Source organism: Tiliqua scincoides, chromosome 5, assembly GCF_035046505.1.
Source record: "Tiliqua scincoides isolate rTilSci1 chromosome 5, rTilSci1.hap2, whole genome shotgun sequence".
NCBI classification, from domain to species: Eukaryota; Metazoa; Chordata; class Lepidosauria; order Squamata; family Scincidae; genus Tiliqua; species Tiliqua scincoides.
This window is the reverse complement of record NC_089825.1, coordinates 82,201,592-82,221,350: the sequence shown is the minus strand read 5'-3', so window position 1 is coordinate 82,221,350 and position 19,759 is coordinate 82,201,592. Positions and strand designations below refer to the sequence as shown.

Genomic DNA, 19,759 nt, shown 5'->3' with positions numbered 1-19,759 from the left:
CAGCCACTAAAACAGACAGTGCTGGGGTGAGGTGGGCCAATTACTCTCCCCCTGCTAAAAAAAAAAGGAGCACCCACTTGAAAAAGTGCCTCTTACCCAATTAGCAGGGGTTTTCAGTATTGAGAACCAAATATTGAGAGATGTATTGAGAGATGGTTTCATTCTCCTGCAGCCATTTCCATCAGGCTGCAGCAGAGGGAAAGGTAAAATACCAAGGCTCCTTCCATTGGCGTGGGAAGAGTGCTAACGAAGCCTAAGTATGCATACTCAAATAATTGCATAGTCTTTCTCAGTTTTGCCCAGTGGCCCTCTCCTTTCTCTCTTCTCTCTCTTGAGTCTTCTTCTAGCATGGGTATATGCCCAGACCAGGGAACCATTCCTTTTGTGGAGGAAATTTTAGAATAAAAGGCAAAGTCCAAATTGATTAAAGAAACACTCAGAGATTTATTCTGTATAATTTTATAACACAGCCATGACTAACCAAGCAAAGAGATGATCAATCAGGGACTGAAGAATACAGGAAGATATATGAGATTAAATACCTGATCCAACTCTTCATTCATTGGTCAATCCATTAAAGCCAATCATTTCTCAATAGTCAATTAATAATACAGCATGAAGGAAATGTGTCATGCCAATCACACACCATTTATTAATATATCAATTAAGAAACTGCTTACATATCTACTGGAAATACTGTTATTTCCAAAGGTATTTCTTTCTAAGCACTAACAAGTGGTAGACTCTCTGCTTCGCTTTACAAGTAAAGATGAAGCTCCTGTGATTCATGAGTTTTGATACAATTCAGACATGCTCTTGTGCCCTCTTCCTCTTTTTGTCATCAGACTAACAGTCCCACTACCAGTCAGCCATTTTCATATGCCCTTCCACCCCTTCTATGAAGCAAGTGCAAATTAATTAATTTACTGATCAGCAGGCCATGTGCTTCCACTGAGTCTTTTAGTGATCCCAGGATCTAATTATTGCCTCACACTCCCCCCTTTAAAAATTTTAACTTTAATGTAAATTGTTAAAACAAAAATCAAATATTCAAATATAGTAGTTACTATAATGCTCACATCACCTTAAGCAATATGTTATGCTTGCTTGATTGTTAGTGTCCGGATCTGGCCATATCAGCCCCAGAGAGAAGCCTACTTAGCACACCAGTTGAAAATTGCTGTTCTAGTCTCTGTGGCTGATGAAAAGCGGAGACTTTTTTAGGATATTAAAGTCCCTATCGAATAGGTATTGTTCATACACTGAGCATTATGTTGGAGCTCTGGATAATTTGTAGACTCCCTGCTCTGTCCTAGGTATACCCCAATGGATCCTGCAAAAGAAAGCTGGACTGTAAATAAAACAAGGAAATAAAAAGAAACCAAAATCAAATACCTGGGTTTCTGATCCACTGGGCAGCCACGGTCATCCCGTAATGTGCACCTGGAACAAGAAACAGATGTGATAGACAACCATTACCTGTATAGCCTGTGGGAAGCCTACAAATGTCCCAGTCACTTCCAGATAAGACCCAAAATATGTCTATTCACTAAACACTATTTAGTCCAAATAAGGTCCAAAATATGCCAATTCACTAAACATTATTCCAAATTTTTGTACTATATAGATACAGATATATATGATCACATTTTATTTCACGTTGCTTCTTCTTCATTTTGCTGTCCTTCCATTAATGCCTGTTGTACTTTTAACTAAATAGTTCTCTATTGTTTGCAATTATTGGTTAATACATTACATGACAAAAAATGTTAAATTTAACTGGCTACTCCATCTAACTGTTTCATTGTTGTCCATCTATGGCAGGGGTGTCCAAACATTTTGGCAGGAGGTCCACATCATCTCTCTAACACTGTGTTGGGAGCCGGGGGGGGGGGAATTAATTTACCATTTAAAATTTGAGTATAAATTTATATGAATATATTAGAGATGGAACTTATATGAATGAATGAAGGTTTTGCAGTAGCTCAAGGCCTATAAAAAGCCTTGCATAAAGCAAGGCCAGCCTTTCCTTTACTGCCACTGCTGCATCACAGGCGTGAAACAGCAAGTAGTGGAGGGAGCCCTCGTCCCACAGCTCAGGTGAGACTGAGCTGTGTCATCCTCTTGCCGAGAACAGTTGTGTTGGGCCAGTATGGGCTCCAGCAAGTCCCTGGAGGGCCAGAGGCTCATTGGAGACTGGCGGCTCCCCGAGGGCCTGACTGGGAGCCTCTGAGGGCCGCAAGTAGCCCCCAGGCCGGGGTTTGGGCACCTCTGATCTATGGTGATGAGATAGCCTGAGCACAGAGCTTCAGAACAGACTTGGGCTTCTGTTTACCTGCTTTTCAACTGCAGCCAACGTTTCTTAATTTTTACAAAATCACTCCATTTCTAAAGTTAAACCTTCACATATACACACTGTGCAGCAGTCAGAGAGGGCCCAACCCTATTGGGGTCAACACCAGCAGTACACTGCTACCGCTAGCTCTGACTGTCACAAAAGTGCTGTAAGGCACTTTACCGCTGGCCATAGCAGTGTGCTGCTGGTGCTGTGCCTCAGTGCTGAGAGATCAACGCTGAGGCGTGGGCAGCAGTGAGCATTGCCGCCTGCCAGAGCTATGGGTTTGGGTAGCAGAGGAGGGCGGGGGGAAGGCGGGGAGGGTGCGGAACTGGATAGAGGGAGGAGAGGATCGGGCTCGGGAGGGGGGTGGAGATAGCGGCAGACTCTACTGCCATATCTATCCCCCATCCCAAGCTGGGAGACCCGACGGGTTTTCTCGATTCTGCACCCCTCAAAGGCGGGCATAGCTCTAAGTAGACAAATTCGGGCTGCCATAGGTCGACATGGGGTAAGGGAACTTTTGTTTACTTAACCTGAAGAGACCTGTGGCTGCTTCCCTGGCCCACTGGATTCAGCAGTAGCCATTTTGGCACTGTTAGACCCCTGGGTGCTAGGGGTGCTTGGGATTGGGTTGTTAATCTCCATGATGTATGCCCAAATATCTTGGTACCTGCCTTGGTCTTATATATTCAAGAGCAAGGGCCAAATTACACAATATGATGAACATGTTAGCTTGGCCCTTTGCTGTATAGTAAAAAGTTGCTGAGAGAGGTAGGGAGCATGTGTGAAAAATTGCAAAATCACAGTGGTAGGTAGTGGGCTTTAGTACATGCCACAATTCCTATTGCTCTCTCTCTCTCTCTCTCTCACACACACACACACACACACACACACACACACACACACACAGCATGCCATTTACAACTCATAGAAGCTTCTTTTTTCCCCATGATAGAACGCAAACAAGACACACTATCAGGACAGGAAGCACCCCCCTCCCCTACATGGTTTCACAGGATTTTTTGCTATGGCCAGGTGGGAACAAGGAGATATGAATTTGGAGGTGGTAGAATAGGCTGCATCATTTTGAACTGTGTGGTACTGCTGAATCAATACTACTTTTGATCACTTGCCTAAGTGAAAACCGTGAAGCTTGAACCTCTCTCCCTGACATATAAGGGTTTTTTGTTTTACTCCCAGGCATGTTATTTATCTTTTTAATGTGATGAAGCAATTCAAAGTGCCCCCATATATCACCTCAAGCTTCCCTTGTGCCCCCTGTATCACCTCAAGCTTCTACAGAGCTGCACTCTGATACTTGTGTAAACCAATCCTCGGAAGAAATGCTGCCTGTTACCAAAACCATTTCAGCTAAATTTCCATAATCTGTCCTGAGACCAAGGGATAACAAAATAAATTTTTAAAAAATCATTTCAGAGGCAAGTTAGTGGCAAGACACCACTTGGAAAGGAAGATCATTGCCATCAAAGGGAAGAGAGAGATCACACTAGATCCGTGTTTCTCAACCAGTAGTACTTGTACCACCAGTGGTACTTGAGGTGGTGTCTGGTGGTACTCTTGGGACCTCCAGACCCCTGCCACCTGGCAGCAAGACCAGCAATGCAACATGACAAGCAGTAGTAGGAGACTCGGTTCGATGGGCAGAGCTCCAGTGTGTGCTTTCCGTGATGCCATTAAAGGTTGTTGATTGATGGTGTGCTTTCCATGTGTTCAAAAAAGCCCTCCCTGAGCCTCTTAACAGCATTTATTGCATTGGCCTCCCAATCTGGAAGTAACTGGTGGTCTTACAATGGTACTTACAAGTGGTACAGTGGGGAACAAATGTTGAGAAACGCTATACTAGATCCTTGTCTTTAAATTGCCTCTCACCAGAGCACCTTCAGCCCAACACCCAAATGCCTTAGCTGTTCTTTCTCCCTACATCTCATCATCCACTTGTCACAACTACTAAGCCATCTACACAGTCGATCCCTCCCCCAGCCCCTCCTTCATCACTAACTCACGAGTGGGTGCAGTTAGTCGGGCAAAACTGACAGATCCCCTCATTGTCTGGATACTTCCAGATGGGTACGAAGGAGGCGTCAACCTTTACACCACTGGGGCAGCGCTCCACGCAGAAGGGACCATCTCTGAAATGGGCACAAGCTACACACTGGTCAGCATCCTAGGAAGGAAGAAACATTATCCTTTAGAGAAGGAGAGAACCCATCCATCTGAACACTACCACAGGATCTACATTTGATATTGGCCTGCCAATTTGCAATGCAAGTTAGGACTGTTGCTGACAGGACCTTAGACTGACATAACCTGCAGATCAGTAAAAACCAGACACTTGATAGGACTCTAGGAATCCAGAACCTAGAGTCACTGTGTCTGGAACTGTTGCAAGTTTGCCTCAGGTGGATGTGTTTCATTAAACATTGAACATCTAAGGATCAATGGACAAGGTTTCCACATTTTATTGCCTACCAAACTAAAGACTGTGCTACTTGGACCTTGTAATGTTGTCCATTGATTTCAATGGGCAACTGAAACATTGCAGAACATCCACGCATTGCAACATGAGGCTTCGGACTGCTTAATTTGGGGCTGGACTGTACTCTAAATGTCTGTAAGAAGTGGCGAATACAGTTACTTTATCTTTGTTCGCTGAGAGTAAAGTCCTCTGAATTAAGCTAACCCAGTTTTATCTATAGAATCTAAAGTTGTCTATAGATCAGACTACGTTTGTGCTCTTCTCTTATGACAGGTATACAGATGTGATCTCAAGAGTTACGGTACAACCAGGTTTCATAACCTTGTATTCAATGTGTGCACACGACAGCCTGGGAGCTTGGGGCAAAATCTGACACCCTCAAAATGCTAGAGTGTTTGTTATTTTATTCCAAGGCTTTATGGTTGCAACACAAAACAGAATCCAGCATCTGGCATTGGTTGTGAGAATCTCAGCCTTTATTATTCAGGGGAAAAAATTCAATAAGCTTTCAGTCCTCCTGGCTCTAGATAGTAATTGATTGTTGATTTTTCAGATCATAAGCTGGGACAGTACTGGTAAATCAATTAGCAACCAAGGCGGTCACCTAACTCAACAAATCTTGGCCTCATATACATTTTAATTTAATAACTCTGCAGAATATTTGCATACAAAACAAATGTTCAAGAAAAAAAACACATTCTTTATGCTTAGATGATGGACATACATGTCACAGAGTCTTAGGCTTCCCCCTCCTGTGAGTGAGAAGAAGAAATTCTTCTTCCAAGGTGCCTGGTACCTGCTTTCCTGAGGCTTTTGCATTAAAAATATAACTTGTTAAAAATCTGCTATCCAATTAGTCAGGGAAGGAGAAAACATATGGATCTAAGGTTTTTAACAGGTTCATGTAACTGATGAATTGATGTGTTACAGCTCTAACAGTAAAAAGATACAATATCATCATGTCACCAAGATGCAAAATGTAAAAATATATGATACATTAGCAGTTCAATCCTATGCATGTCCACTCAGAAATGAGCCCCTTTGTGTTGAATGGGACTTACACCTAGATAAGTGTGTACTGAACTGAAATCTGGAGCAGTTACTGTGGAGTAAATCCCACTGAACTCAACCGTGCTTACTGCTGAGTTCACATGCACAGGACTGTGGTGTAAGAAGCCTTACAGAAGACTTTTAGAAAGATCATCGTGGGTTGTCCCCCGAGAACAAGACCACATGACCTTTCCTGCAGAATCCTAGAGTAATTTAGCCAGGACTGCTGAAAAACAAGCCTTTCTGTTAATGATTCATTCCTGGTGTTTCACAGTAACTTGGTTTAATACACCTTTGCATGCTCTGTTTAAAGCAGGACTGAGGAATTCTTCCTCTTGAATGGATAAAGTAAGACGAGAGATGGGAAGAGAGCCCCTACGCTGACACTGCTCTATGAGCAGGATGTCTGGATTTGTCACAGGTTTCGCAGAGTGCCCCTCTGGAACTCTACTTGAAGGGTAAGGCTGTGGGTCAGTGGTAGAGCACATGCTTTGAGTGCAGAAGATCCCAGGTTCAATCCCTGGAATCTCCCAGTAGAGCAGAGAAAAATTCCTGAAAGCTTGGAGAGTTCCTGAAAAATTCCTGAACCCAGGTGTCAGCATCAACAATTCTGACCTGGATAGGCCAATGGTTTGATTCAGCATAAAGCAGAATTCTGTGTTTTAAACTCTGTTCCAGGGAACTCTCAGAAACTTTATCAAGAGATTCCTCAAGGAAAAGTGATAGTAGAGAAGCATCCCTTGCAATGTGCAGCCAGAGAGCTGAGTCTGTGCAGACATAAAATCTAACAACAATCTTGTGCTACGTGAACAGACCCTATGCATGCATCCCCACTTCCATAACATGCTTCGATGGCCTCTCTCACTTCTGGTTTACTGGCAAATCTGTATTATACATCATAGTTTCAGCCATCTTCTAGACCATACTCTAGATCACGCTTGAATAATCTTCTCAGGGGAACTGAATAACCCCGGGTCCACGTCAAGAAGCAACTAAAGGCAGTTTTTATATAAGCTGTATTTGCTATTTCACCTAACTAAATTGTAGGATCTGGACTTTTCCAGCAAGTCAAAATTATTTACTTATACAAAGCCACCTCTGTACATAGTACTTTACATAGAATAAAAAGACAGGTCTCTGCCCCACGAGTATACAGTCTAGAAGATACTGACACAAGGGACGCAACAGAGAGAATAAAGAAGAGGAATGGAGGTAAGGCTAGCCAGGGGAAGGATTTATGATTGTGTCAATTGCACAGAAGTAAATTAGTTACAACAGGGAATGAGGACTGAGGTGTAGTGCCAAAGGTAGGGTATGAGAAGAGATTGCCACGTGTTCCTGCACTTCTATATATATCCAATACCTTCTTTGATAGAAGATCTTAAGGATCAGACTGGAAGAAAGGTAGTGGATGCATGCAAACACTTTGAACAATGACAGGTTAGCATATACAGGGTTTATGGATCTAAGAAAGGCTGCCTTAGAATAGAATTAGGGCCCTGGTACATTTCACTTTGGACTTCCCATAGTCCCTGTTCTTTACCGATCCATTGCAGGTCTCAGTCCCATTTTGAGGCAGGCACTCTGGATGGCAGGGAAAACACTGTGTCCCATTGATGTGTTCCCGGATATCCCTGCAAAAGAAGACGCTGCACAGTCAATCAATCCAAAATTTAAGCAATTTCACTGTCTCACCTCCCATCTTTCCAGAATGCTCGAGACTGGTGCAATCCACCATCTATTGGAACAATTATCATCAGAATAACTTTATAATCAGGGCTGTATGTTTGATTTCATTTTTTAATTTGGTGGCAACGTTAAAAAGAGACAATGTGTAACACGAGTCCCATGATTTTTCAGTGGTACTCCGAAACCACAGAATTCAGTACATGGCACAGAAGCCAATATCCCAATAACATTCCCAGCCCAATCCTAACCTGCCCTGGAGCAGGCAGGCTGACTGGCCTGCGCTGCATCCAGAGCAGGGTTGGGGCCGCCTGTAGCTCATCCCGAGGCAAGAAGAATTCATTCCCCTTACCCCGGGTAACGCTGCAGCTGCTTCAGGCTGCCCAGGACCAGGGTTAGGATGCGGCACAAGTGCCAGATCTTGTTCCCATCCCTGCTCAACCGCAGCCCGCCCATAGGCCTACCCACCGCCCACCCTGATATGGCTTCTTCCTGCCTGCACCCCACCCCCCCCAGACCTGCGTGCCAGCCTGAGTTGGCCAGCGTGGGCTTTCTTTTTGCGCTGGCCCCATGGGGTTTGGGCCAGCCTCCTTCCTCATTTGGTGCCACAAATGTGCTTTATGGCACATTCACGACACCTCTGGGCCAGCACAAGGGACTTGCACCATCTCCTTTTTAGGATTGCACCTTTCATTTGTATGAAAAATATCTAGCAAGGCTCTAAGACTTTTTTATGGCTAAATAATCATTTTTTACATAGCATTGCCAGAACCCTTTTGCCCCTGCCACAAGTTTTGCTTAACCAGGATTCTACCCAGACAGCCCCCCCCATTCCACCTGCCCCATCCTTGCATACCCATTCAGAACGCTGCAGTTCTTCACACATTCCTTCCCACGGAGATACCCATTGCAGGATACGCACTGAGTCGCCCCAGGTCCCCAGCAGTGCCCGTTCAAGCAGAGGTGGAAACAAACCTGGCCTTGGTGCTCTGTGGAGAGAAGAAATAGGCTAGAACTTGTAAACCATTGTCTTGCTATCAACAAAGATTGTCTTGCTATCAATAACTGAGTACCATTGCTATCAAGCAATGAGTCTTTCCCTATCAGAGGTGGAGGCAATGTTGGGGGAGAAATATCATTCCTAACACAGGGAACCAACCACAAGGCAGTCATCATTTGGGGCATTTGGTGGAGCACTGCGAGATACAGGAAGCTGAACTAGATGGGCCTATGGCCTGATCCAGCGGGGCAGTTCTTTTGTTCTTATCAGTATTACCCAGTAGGCTAGGAACAAAGCTAGGCCTGATGGTGGTTATTCACATCAGCTATGAGTCTGAGAACCAACAGAGAATGTGCCGCATCAAGCATCCACTTGTGCATGAGTTCTTGAATCTTGTATAGAGATCCTCAATTCCATCTATGTCTAGGAACACTGCCGCCATCCCATGCACCTCCCAAAATACAAGGATTAGCAGTGGCTCCCATATTGGGAAAGCCTGAAACCAACTGCTACATATGACTGCACCTGCCCAGAGACACACACACACCACTTACGACATTGATCATCAGGTTTGTTGTTGTTCTGGAACAGCGTCTGCCGAGAGTTCCTGAAGAAGGTTTGCCAAGGGACCGTTTGGATGAAGCAAAGGTTGGGGTTGTGCTGGACAAGGACTATTCCGTTGCTGACCTCTTGCAGCGAACGCAGGCCCAGGGAGGAGATGGTGAGGTTTTGCAAAGCCAGGGAATAGACTCCACTGTCAAAAACAAGATGCCCCAGTTAGGAAGAGCAAGAGAACAATGCCAGAAATAACCACCATATCTCTTTCTCCACTGCCTGAAAAAAATGTGTCATGTTTTAGTCTCCCTCCTCTTGTCACACATTGCCACGTGAAGTGGGGGCTGCTGACAGGCCTGGGCTGGTCACATTGCATGGCAGCTTTGGTGCTGCTCCTTTCTTCCAGCCCCTCAACCAATCTTCCATTACCACGTGAGCACAGCTGGTTGTATAAAGCACACCCTGCCTGTTATGTGTGGTAGGCCTCTGGCAAAAGGCAAGAGAAAGACCTTCCACTCAGGCGCACCTCTGCTAATTGCTTCTAGACCACAAGGTTAGCTCCCTTGAGAAGGAGAGGTTAGTCCAGAGACGACTAGGTGAGGCCTTTGAACACTGAATATTTCTGAGGTCCGGCTTAACCAAGTGACAGAGACACCAAACTGTCTTGCGTATGTTGCCATGTGAGTGCCTGAAATTTAGTGACTGGCCCAACCCGGGGGGGGGGGGAGTGTCTTGATGGCCAAAATGCTTCACAACATACACAGGGCCTGAGAACACCAAAGGTGCAGAGAATGGTCAGAAGCAGTAAATGGAAGATGGTGTTTAACCCTTCTTCTTGTCCAATACACCCCATTAATTTTTAACCCAGCAAAAACAGGAGGAAGTAGGGAATGCAGGGGAAGAGCAACAAGCACCTTCCCACCGCACACAGCTTCTCTGTTGCACATCACTCTGCCATGTAACAGTAGAAGAGCATCAGCCACCAGTGTTCCCACACGCCATATTTGTTGCCAAACATACTGAGCCTGCAGCGCTAGTCCAGGAGATTATGCTTTTCAGGTTCTTAGGCCCTCCCGGCTTCTCATTTTGCAAATCTATATTTTCAGAAGAGTTGTCCCCCCATTTTGTAGATATAAAATTGACATACCCAGAGTTAAACCACCATGTGCAACACATTGTTTGTGCACCCCTCATGTGTCTAAATGTTTGCTTTTCTCTGCTGCATGCATGGAATAGAGGCTCAGCCTTTTCCCGATGGCCACCTCAATGCCTCTGTCTGAGAAAAGCAGCCATTTAAACACATGGACGCCATTCTTGATTGTGCTGCTGTCAGACATTCTGCAGCTGCTGAAAAACAAATGCATTTGTCTTCAGAGCGCCCTTTCAAAATGAGTGAAAATCAGTGCCCTTTAAAAGAAAAAAAAACAATCTATTCCATTTGTCAGTCAACAAAACCTTTATTAGGCATAAACATTTGATAGGTGAAGACTCTGTCAAAAAACAATCTATCACTGAATCACAATACATCACCTGCATTATAATACGGGCTGCAACCCTATCCACACTCACCTTGGAGCAAGCCCTATTGACTACAATGGGATTTACTTCTGAGTAGGCATGTATATGATTGGGCTCTTAATCACTGAATGCTGGAGTTTAAAAGGACCTTGGAGGCCTGACACAGTTTAACTGCTTGCTCAGATTCCTATCTTTCCTCTGAAGAGTTTGTGATGGCATATGAGGTCCCTCCCCTTCTCCTTTTTATACTGATGCCAGCCTTGTGAGGTGTACTAGACTGAGGCCCCGATCCTATTCAACTTTCCAGCACTGGTGCAGCCGCAGTGCAGCCTTGAGGTAAGGGAACAAATGTTTCCATACCTTGAGGAGGCATCTGTGACTGCCCCACGACCACAGGATGCAGGGAACGCTCCATTGGCATGGCTGCACCAGAACTGGAAAATTGGATCGGATTGGGCCCTGAGTGATGAGCCCAGGGCCAGCCAATGAGTTTCTTAGGGAAGAAGTTATTTGAATGCACCTCTGACCTCCTCTTCAGACATCATACTGACGCCAGTAGTAACATTTAACACTATGTTAATGGAAAGGGTTTCCATTTTTCCTCCAAGCCATCTTTCCTCCCCACATCTTAAAATCACACCTTCACCTCCACCCCAACAAGGAAATGTACTGAGTTTTTGTACTTAAGATTGCCTAAGTGGCCACCTAGTAAGTTTTTGGCAGAGGCAATATTCAGTTTGGGGACTTTCTGAGACAGCTCAGCCTCTTAATAACTATGCCACACCAGGAATGCCACCACTGCTACACTCAGAATAATGTCAATTCTGAGAGAGAGCTTACTTGTAGAGCGCTCGTCCCCGGATCACTTGAAGTTTCTGGAAGGGACTCAAGTCCATGAGGTATTCCGGCCAGGACTCAATGTATAAGTAACCTGTTAAAACACAAGGCTCTTCAATGCAGAAACTCGGTACTTAATCTATGGCAAGGAATGTCACTCTCTAGCAACAAGGCAACTGCATTGTCTAGGGCGGAGCTGGAATTTAGGGCCACCCAGAAATCCTTTCTTACATACCTGTCAGATCCTTCAGGTTCTCAAAAGCTTTAAGCTGTTCAGGAGCCAGAGGTGGGGTGTTGGTGGCAGGATCCCTGGATGGTAAAGAGAGGAATGGCAATGGTTGGCAACCTTCAGTCCCGAAAGACTATGGTATAAGCCGACAGCACCTGGTATTCCCAGGCAGTCTCCCATCCAAGTACTAACCAGGCCTGACCCTGCTTAGCTTCCGAGATCAGATGAGATCGGGCATGTGCAGGGCAATGGGGGAAAATGAATACAGGCAGGAGCATCTAATTTCCCCTCCATCCCCTGCCCTTAATACATCAAATTCTGCACTCTGGATGGGGCTGGCCTATCCATGAGGCCAACTGAAGCAGTCATCTCAGACAGCAGCTTGGTGGGTGGGGGGTGCCCACCTCCATCTGCCCATGTGCCTCCACTGCTCCTCCTCCTCCATGGAAAAGTGTCTCCCGACACTCTAGCCCACCACTCTCCTTTCCGCTTCCACTCTGTCCCCTTCTTCCTTTTCCAATCCAGGGTCTGGGAGGAGCAGAGATTGGCACACTGCCTGATAAAGGGGGGGCAGCATCTGTCATACCACTTCAAGTGCCTTGGTATCTTGGGTCAACCCTGACTCGAGCTAACTTTGATGGTCATTCCTTCACTTTGGTTCTATTCAGTTGACACCCCACCATGTTGTCAACACGTGACAGAACTGCTTGAGGGTCTACAGGGCTGGGTATGAAGGTAAGTTCATGATATTCCTTGCCCAACTTCTTTTTGTGCATGAAAGCACAAGATAGTTTCAATAAGGGAAGGAGGTCTGTTTTTAAAAAGTAACAAAACGGCCTCCTCCGCTTTCGTAGCTGTGTACCTGCACACAGCCTTCCAAAGCTAAAACCAGGGCTGTCTTGCAAGCTACAGTTAAGAAAATGTTTCCCTCGCCACACGATCTGAAAGAAGATGTGCCCCTCATAACCAAGCTCAAGGTTACTCACCCTGCAAAAGTCTCCGGCAGAAAGGCTAAGCTGCCAAAGATCTTCGTGCAGCCAGCAAAGTGATGTATATTGGAAGCACTGACAGCATGGACCCCTTTCAGGGAATTCATCCCTAAGCCATAGCAGACTAAAAGAGGGACACAAAGAGGTATGAGGTCAGGAAAAATGAGGAGCAAATGCAAATAAGGGTGCAGATTTGACATTATGCTAATTATAAAGACTCTCCACCATTGTAAAAATTCCTCTTTTATTCCTACACTGCTTTTTTTTTTTAACCAGTTACCAATCCATAAAAGGATCTGTCTTTTATTCCTTGACTGCTAAGTTTGAGCAAGAAGCTTTGACAAGAGGCTCTGGCAGAAGCTTTCTGAAAGTTCAAGTATACCATATCAACTGAATCAACTACAAGCCACTGACCCTGTCCAAGAATTCTAGAAGGTTAGTGAGGCAGGATGTACATCTGCAGAAACCATGTCAATTCTCCTTCAGACAGACCATTCTTATGCTAAATAATTTACCTTTAATTAGGCTTTTCACCAGTTTAGCTGGATCAGCCATTAAGCTGACCAGCGTGTAATTTTCCAGATTTCCCCAGATCCCTTTTAAAATATCACTGGCTACCTTCCTGTCCTCTGCTAGGGAGGTCGAATTAGAGAGAAAGTGACATATTTTGTTAGAAGATAGCAATTTTGCATTTGAGTTTCTTCAGAACCCTTCAGTGGATATGGTCTGGGCTGAGCAATTTGTTAATTTTGCCAATATGCTCCAAAACTTCATTACTTATCACTTCTGTTTGACTCAATTCTTCAGATTTCCAACCTAAGAAAGTCAGTTCAGGTACATGTATCCACCATGCCTCTTCTGTAGTGATAACAGACGCAAAGAATTCTTTCTGTTTCTCTGTGAACTCCATATCCTTGTAATTTCCCCTCTTATTCTTTTTATTTAATTGTACAATTGCTTCCCTGCTGGGTGTTCTGCTTTTGTTATACTGTCGCCCCTTGTATTAGCTGAGGGTTATGTCCCAGGGCCAGCACGTAAAACTCAAATCACATACTGTATACTCAAAACAGGAAAATTAATGGCTGCTTCAAAAGTGTGCTGTGGCATCAATAAATCCATCAATAAATCAATAAACTGACTACTTCTGCAAGCATGGATGATGTCCCAGAGGTACTTAGTGGTAGCAGGCACTTAAGATGGGGTACAAAAGACAGGTGTATCACAGGAATTACGTAAATGTAAATCCTCCTGGATCTTACCTTCTGGGCAGGGTTTGTTGCACTTCTCACACTTCTGCACGGTGCCCACACTCACCTCCTGGCTGTTCTGAGGACACACCAAGGTACAGGAGCCAATCTCAGCAGCCAAGTAATTATCTGTAGTCAAGGGGCAGGAAGCACATGAAAGTCCAGATTCAGCAGACTGTAAACATTACATATGGATAGTATTGCAAGGTGCCAGACTGCAACAATGCAGGCACGCACCCCAACTGTGTATCAGATTAGATGCCAAAAGGTCAAGGTCCGCCAAGGAAAGTTCTTGGCAGTCCTTCCAGCTCTACGGCACACCCTCTTCTCTGGAGTTTTGCCAAGGATGAAAATGTTTGAGACTATGAGCACTTCTCATAAACAGCCTAAGGCCATGGAAGGCTAGTGTGTTTGATGGCCAGGTTAAGGTAGTGTTACACAATGGGCATTAAAAAAGATTGCCTGGCTAGAATCCTTCCTCATGAACATCAAGTTTTCTATGTTAAGGAAACTCTTCTGTATGGAGGAGACAGTTCCCATCTCCAGGCTGAAGCAATTCAGCCCAGACACAAGTTTATCACCACAGCGAGGACTAGCCAAAAAAGACAGGAAAACTCCCAGGGCATTCCCAGCCTCCAAATTCACAACATGCCCCAAAGACACACATGGAGGGGATGGCAGATTCTTACAAGGACATTCAGTGACGCAAGTTGCACCAAAAGTGTAACGCCCATTTGGATTAGGTACAGACTCAAAGATGTCCGGGTTGTAGGTGAAGAGAAATGGACAATGCCCCTCACAGTTCCCACTGTGGTTGAAGTGTAGGCAGGCCTGGAGAAACAGAAGGGGGTGGGGCAGATTTCTTTTTTAAAGGCAAATACACCCATCCAACTTTCCAGTTCTGATGCAGCCATGCCAACGGGGCATGCACTGCATCCTGACACGAGGGTAGTCATGGAGGCCTCTTCGAGTCAAGCTCAAATCAGCTTACAACATAACCAAAACGGTCTAAATACATAATCAAGATAAAATTAAAACTAAATAAAAACAAAAGAATTGTAAGAAATGCAAAAGAGGGGAAAAAATACAGCAGCATTGACCAAAACGTGCCACAACTAGGAGTCAATACAGCAAAATCAATTCAAACGCGAGCTGAAACAAAAGAGTTTTAACTCCCTTCCGAAATGCTAGTGAACAGGGGGCATCCTGGTCTCAAACGGAAGTGAATTCCATGAGCTGGGTGCCACAACCTGTATTAGGTAGACTAGTAACCCAATCCTAACAAAATCCTCTCCTGCTGATTCAGCTGCACCAGCAGAGCACATCTGGCGGGGGGGGGGCGGTCTGCAGATCTTCTCAATGTAAGGAAAAGTCTCTGCTACTCCAATGGGTCTCTTCAGACTTGTGCCAGCTATTTTGCCGGTGCAGACCCAAAGAGAATAAAAGAGAGAGAATGGGGGAAGTAACAGGGTTCAGATCCTCACACATGCTGGTCTCATCAGGATCCAGCCCTTCCCTCTCTCGCTCCACCTCTGGCCCATACCCTCCCTGTCCCAGAGTCTTTCCCATTCCTCCCCCTCCCTGCCTGCAATGCCAGTTTACCTGCACTTCTGCAGGTAGCTGGCTGTGGCAGCAGGCCTCTGACACCACTGCGGTTTCCAAATGTTTGCCGGCTGCACACTGCCATAATGCCATGGACCACAGCAAAACCACTGTTCGTTGTCGTAAAGCCCAGTTATGGCTGAGCTGTCGGTAATACTCAGGCCAAACACCAGTCGACTCAAGATTCCAACAGATTCTAACCATGACATGCTGGATTTTACTAGGAGCTGCCCACCACCTGCTGGGCTCCAACCTGACTTCTCTCCATCTTGTGTCCCAGAATGTAAGAAGCTGCCTCATGCAGAATCAAACCATTGGTCTGTCTAGGTCAGCTGATTGTCAGAAATCACGGACAACCACTGCTAGAGCTCTTTCCCAGCCCTACCTGGAGATGCCAGGGGTGGAAATTGGGACCTGCTAGGCAATGTAGGTGCTCCGTAGCCCCTCCTCAAGGAGGATCCCTCACCCTCCACCTTGATTAGCATTTTTTCCGAACACAAGTCAATCCATTTCATAGACAAGAAAAAAAAATACTGCGGCAACAATGAAGAGGGAGCACTCAAACACACTCACCAAGCAGTCAGAGTGCTTGGGTCCCGTGCAGCCTGCCGCGCACTGCTCATGGCAACAATCGGTGGAGTGTCTCCCTTTGCACCTCGGACAGCTGCTGGCACAGATGGTGCTGGTCACTAGTGATGGGGCAAAAGAGAAATGAAAACTAGACACAAGGCCACATTCCTTCTGTGAACAGAAGTGGGGTTCCCCTTCCCAGCCTTCAAAAGACTTGAACCTAGGATGAAGTATATGCCCTACAATTGTATCTGCCCTGCAATCATTAGAGAAATTGTATAATCATGAGCATTTTAACAAGGACATCAAGGACATCTGCAAGAGGGATCTGAAGGCCTTAGGAGTGGACCTCAACAAGTGGGAAACCCTGGCCTCTGAGCGGCCCGCTTGGAGGCAGGCTGTGCAGCATGGCCTTTCCCAGTTTGAAGAGACACTTGGCCAACAGTCTGAGGCTAAGAGGCAAAGAAGGAAGGCCCATAGCCAGGGAGACAGACCAGGGACAGACTGCACTTGCTCCCAGTGTGGAAGGGATTGTCACTCCCAAATCGGCCTTTTCAGCCACACTAGACGCTGTTCCAGAACCACCTTTCAGAGCGCGATACCATAGTCTTTCAAGACTGAAGGCTGCCAACACACAGAGCATTTTAGCATGTCCCTTTCTAGTAGCTGCTACTCACATATCTGACAGCTCCCTTTTGCTTCTCCCCAACAGTTGCCCTCAGGGCAGATTCTCTTGCAGTCAGGGCCTGGTGGGAGGGAAAACAAAGAGACTTTGTTAAAATAAGAAGATCATCATCTAATCAGTGGATTTGTGCAAAATCAGAGAAGCAAAAGCAGACTTGAAAGTGCTAATTGGGACTGCTATAGGAATAACAGAGAGAGTCACACGTAGGAGAGAGTAGAACATGCAGTCATGGGAAGAACATTCAGCGTCCTGAGCATCTCAGGCTTCAAGCTAAAAAAAAAAACAAGTTTCTAATCCTGAAGGCTGTGAAAATATGCTTGAGAGGAAGTTAGCCAATATATCTGCTGAAATCTCAGAAGCTAGAGAGATGGCTGAAGAGGACTTCCGGAGGCTGCAAGGTGAGGAGTCAGTGCCCCTGCCCCTTCAATAACTAACAAAATCAAAAAACATTACAAAAATATACATTGTTGCTCAATTGATAGAGGACCCAGAACTCCGCTGTTCTTAGTAAAGAATTTGACAGTGTAATCCTAGTCTCTTGAATCAGGGGGAGGGTGGGCGATGGGTGGCCCTGGGGGCAGGCGTGTGGGGAGCCAGGGGTGGGGCTGGGACCAGGCAGTTATGCCAGATCCCAACCCCCGTCCTCGGGGTGAATGGAGCGGCTTCAAGCCACTCTGCTCTCCTCGAACTTGTGCCACCTCCAGAGGTGGCGCAGGTCCAAGGAGACCCATTGGGGCACACAGCCCTTACCCAGGGATAAGGGGAAGAGCTTCCCCTTGCCTCTGGCTGAGCCGCTGCAGCCAACAAACCTGCGTTGGATTCAGTGCAAGCCTCCTGGCTTGCATGCTCCGGCACAGGTTTGGATTGTGCCCTCAGTGGCACAGGGGTGAGGAGAGGGCAAAATGGAGGCAAGAGGGAGTTTTTCTGGGCAGGGGGATGGAAAGGAGGTGGGACATGCCTAGGAGGGGGACAGTAACAGCAGACGAAGCCCCCACCATATCCTAACCCCCTTCCTGGGCCTGGCAGTCTTACTCGGAGCTGCCTGAATCTGCAACAGCGGTTTTGCTGGCGCAGATCCAAGTAGCTCAGTTGGGCAGGCTGGAGCAGTGGCAGACCTCCCATTAAGTTTGATGGAGCAAACGCCTCAGGAACAAGCCTCTAGGACCCTGTGGAAGCCTCTCTGAGGCTCCCAATGGGATCAGATACTGTGCTTTGGGTTTCCCGGGAGCACAGTTTATAGCATTGGGGAAGCATCAGGAAGCTTTCCCGACTCAGGCTCAGGTTGTGCAAGGCTCCACGAGACTCAGGTGAGGGGGGGCAGATTTCCACATTGGGGGGGCTGTGACACCCCACGGGGGGTGCCATTGCGGACTTTTTTCCTGGGGTGTGGGGCTGGGGAGGTCCGCCACTGGGCTGGAGTGCTATAGAGGATAAGGGAAAAAATATCCCCTTACCCCAAATGGACCTCCAGCCTCCTCCTAACCACTGCTGGATAAGGTGGAGGCCATGCAGCCCTGCAGCACCAGCGCAGGTTAGGACGGGGCTGCCTGTTGCTTATATGCAAAATACATATTGCTCTGCTGGAGGCCAGCTAAAATTTCATAATACGGAAGGTAGGACTATGATATTCAGCAGAGAGGGGCTGTGGCTTCAATGCCCTGCAGAGTTGTTTTCCCTGTCTTCATGACTAACAAGATTAGAATAAGCAAATATATGCCATTATTACTACGTTATGATGATGATGATGACGACGTATCTGAATGATTTACACAGTCACCAAATTCAGCTTGCCTTTGTGAAGAATTTAAGATGTTTTTCATCCTCTTCACAGCCCAGCCCCAGAAAAAATTGGTGTTTTATTTCAAAGGCAGAACTTGACACCCCTACACAACCCGGAACACCAAAGAGTATACTTACATGTCCTGCGGCGGTTGTAGCTGATCAGTGTATCATTTTGTCCCAAATAATTGTATTTGTGGAAGACGGCTTTCCACCTGATGGTCTCCTGGAAGCACAGTTGCGGGTTGCCTTCTATAATCACACCACCTTTCAAGATCTCTAAAAAGGCAGGACAAGGGAAACATATAGATGAGCAAACAACCAAGAGATATATTCAGTTTTATTTTCTCTGATTTAGGATTCTGTTTTGTTTTTTCCTCTTAAAGTTTCTTACACAATTCAAAGTTCAGTTCCCTTCTGATCAAGTTGAAACAACAACATACTTTAGAGCAGTGTTCTCTAACTTTTTAGCAGCGGGACCCACTTTTTAGAATGATAATCTGTTGGGACCCATTGGAAGTGACGTCATGGTTGCATCAAATCCAATACAGGTGTGCCACCCTTTAACAACCTTCCAACTAGCAATAGGACGCATATGTGACAGCTGCAGCTGGTCAAGAAGTCACACACCCCAAGCCTCCAAAGCTGAGGGAAGCTTTGCTCCCCTCGCCCGCAAAGGCTTTTCTGAACTTCCCAGAGGCAACAATGTCTGCTGCCTCTGCGAAGCTCAGAATGCCCCAATCACGCGAGAGACACAATTTCCAATTTCCCAGACGAAACCAGAAGTCGTGTCTCTTCTGTGATTCCAGCATTCTGAGCCTCAAACAGGCAGGTGTGGATATGCGCTACCTCTGGGAGGCTCAGAACAGCTTCTGGAGGCAAAGGGGGGGGGGCTTCCCCTTGCCTTCAGATGTTTTGCAAAGTGTCAAACTCTGCTTAACAAAAGGGATGCCAGTCCACATCCCTGTCATTAAGCGGCGCACCACTATAGTAAATATAAAATACACTTTGAAATGAATGGGGAACCACCTGAAATTGGCTTGCAACCCACCTAGTGGGTCCCAACCCACAGTTTGAGAAACACTGCTTTAGGGTGTTCAAAGCACTTCACATATATTTTCTCATTATGATTCCTACAATGTGTTAAGTAAATGAGATCAGTCTTGTTCTCCCTTTA

General features: G+C 46.0%; 1 protein-coding gene and 1 pseudogene across 1 annotated transcript in view; both read right to left on the bottom strand.

The window, feature by feature from the left end:
- ERBB2 (erb-b2 receptor tyrosine kinase 2) overlaps window positions 1-19,759 on the bottom strand; it is a 72,216-nt gene that overhangs the window by 16,504 nt on the left and 35,953 nt on the right. The window contains exons 4-16 of the mRNA XM_066628432.1: window positions 18,721-18,861; window positions 16,796-16,864; window positions 16,122-16,237; window positions 14,636-14,777; window positions 13,959-14,075; window positions 12,697-12,823; window positions 11,717-11,790; window positions 11,485-11,575; window positions 9,126-9,325; window positions 8,428-8,560; window positions 7,429-7,519; window positions 4,363-4,523; window positions 1,396-1,443 (exon numbers count right to left, since the gene is read on the bottom strand). Coding sequence (XP_066484529.1) covers window positions 1,396-1,443; window positions 4,363-4,523; window positions 7,429-7,519; window positions 8,428-8,560; window positions 9,126-9,325; window positions 11,485-11,575; window positions 11,717-11,790; window positions 12,697-12,823; window positions 13,959-14,075; window positions 14,636-14,777; window positions 16,122-16,237; window positions 16,796-16,864; window positions 18,721-18,861 — 1,510 coding nt within the window. The remainder of the gene's footprint in view (window positions 1-1,395; window positions 1,444-4,362; window positions 4,524-7,428; window positions 7,520-8,427; window positions 8,561-9,125; window positions 9,326-11,484; window positions 11,576-11,716; window positions 11,791-12,696; window positions 12,824-13,958; window positions 14,076-14,635; window positions 14,778-16,121; window positions 16,238-16,795; window positions 16,865-18,720; window positions 18,862-19,759) is intronic.
- Window positions 11,854-11,980, bottom strand: LOC136654974 (5S ribosomal RNA; annotated as a pseudogene).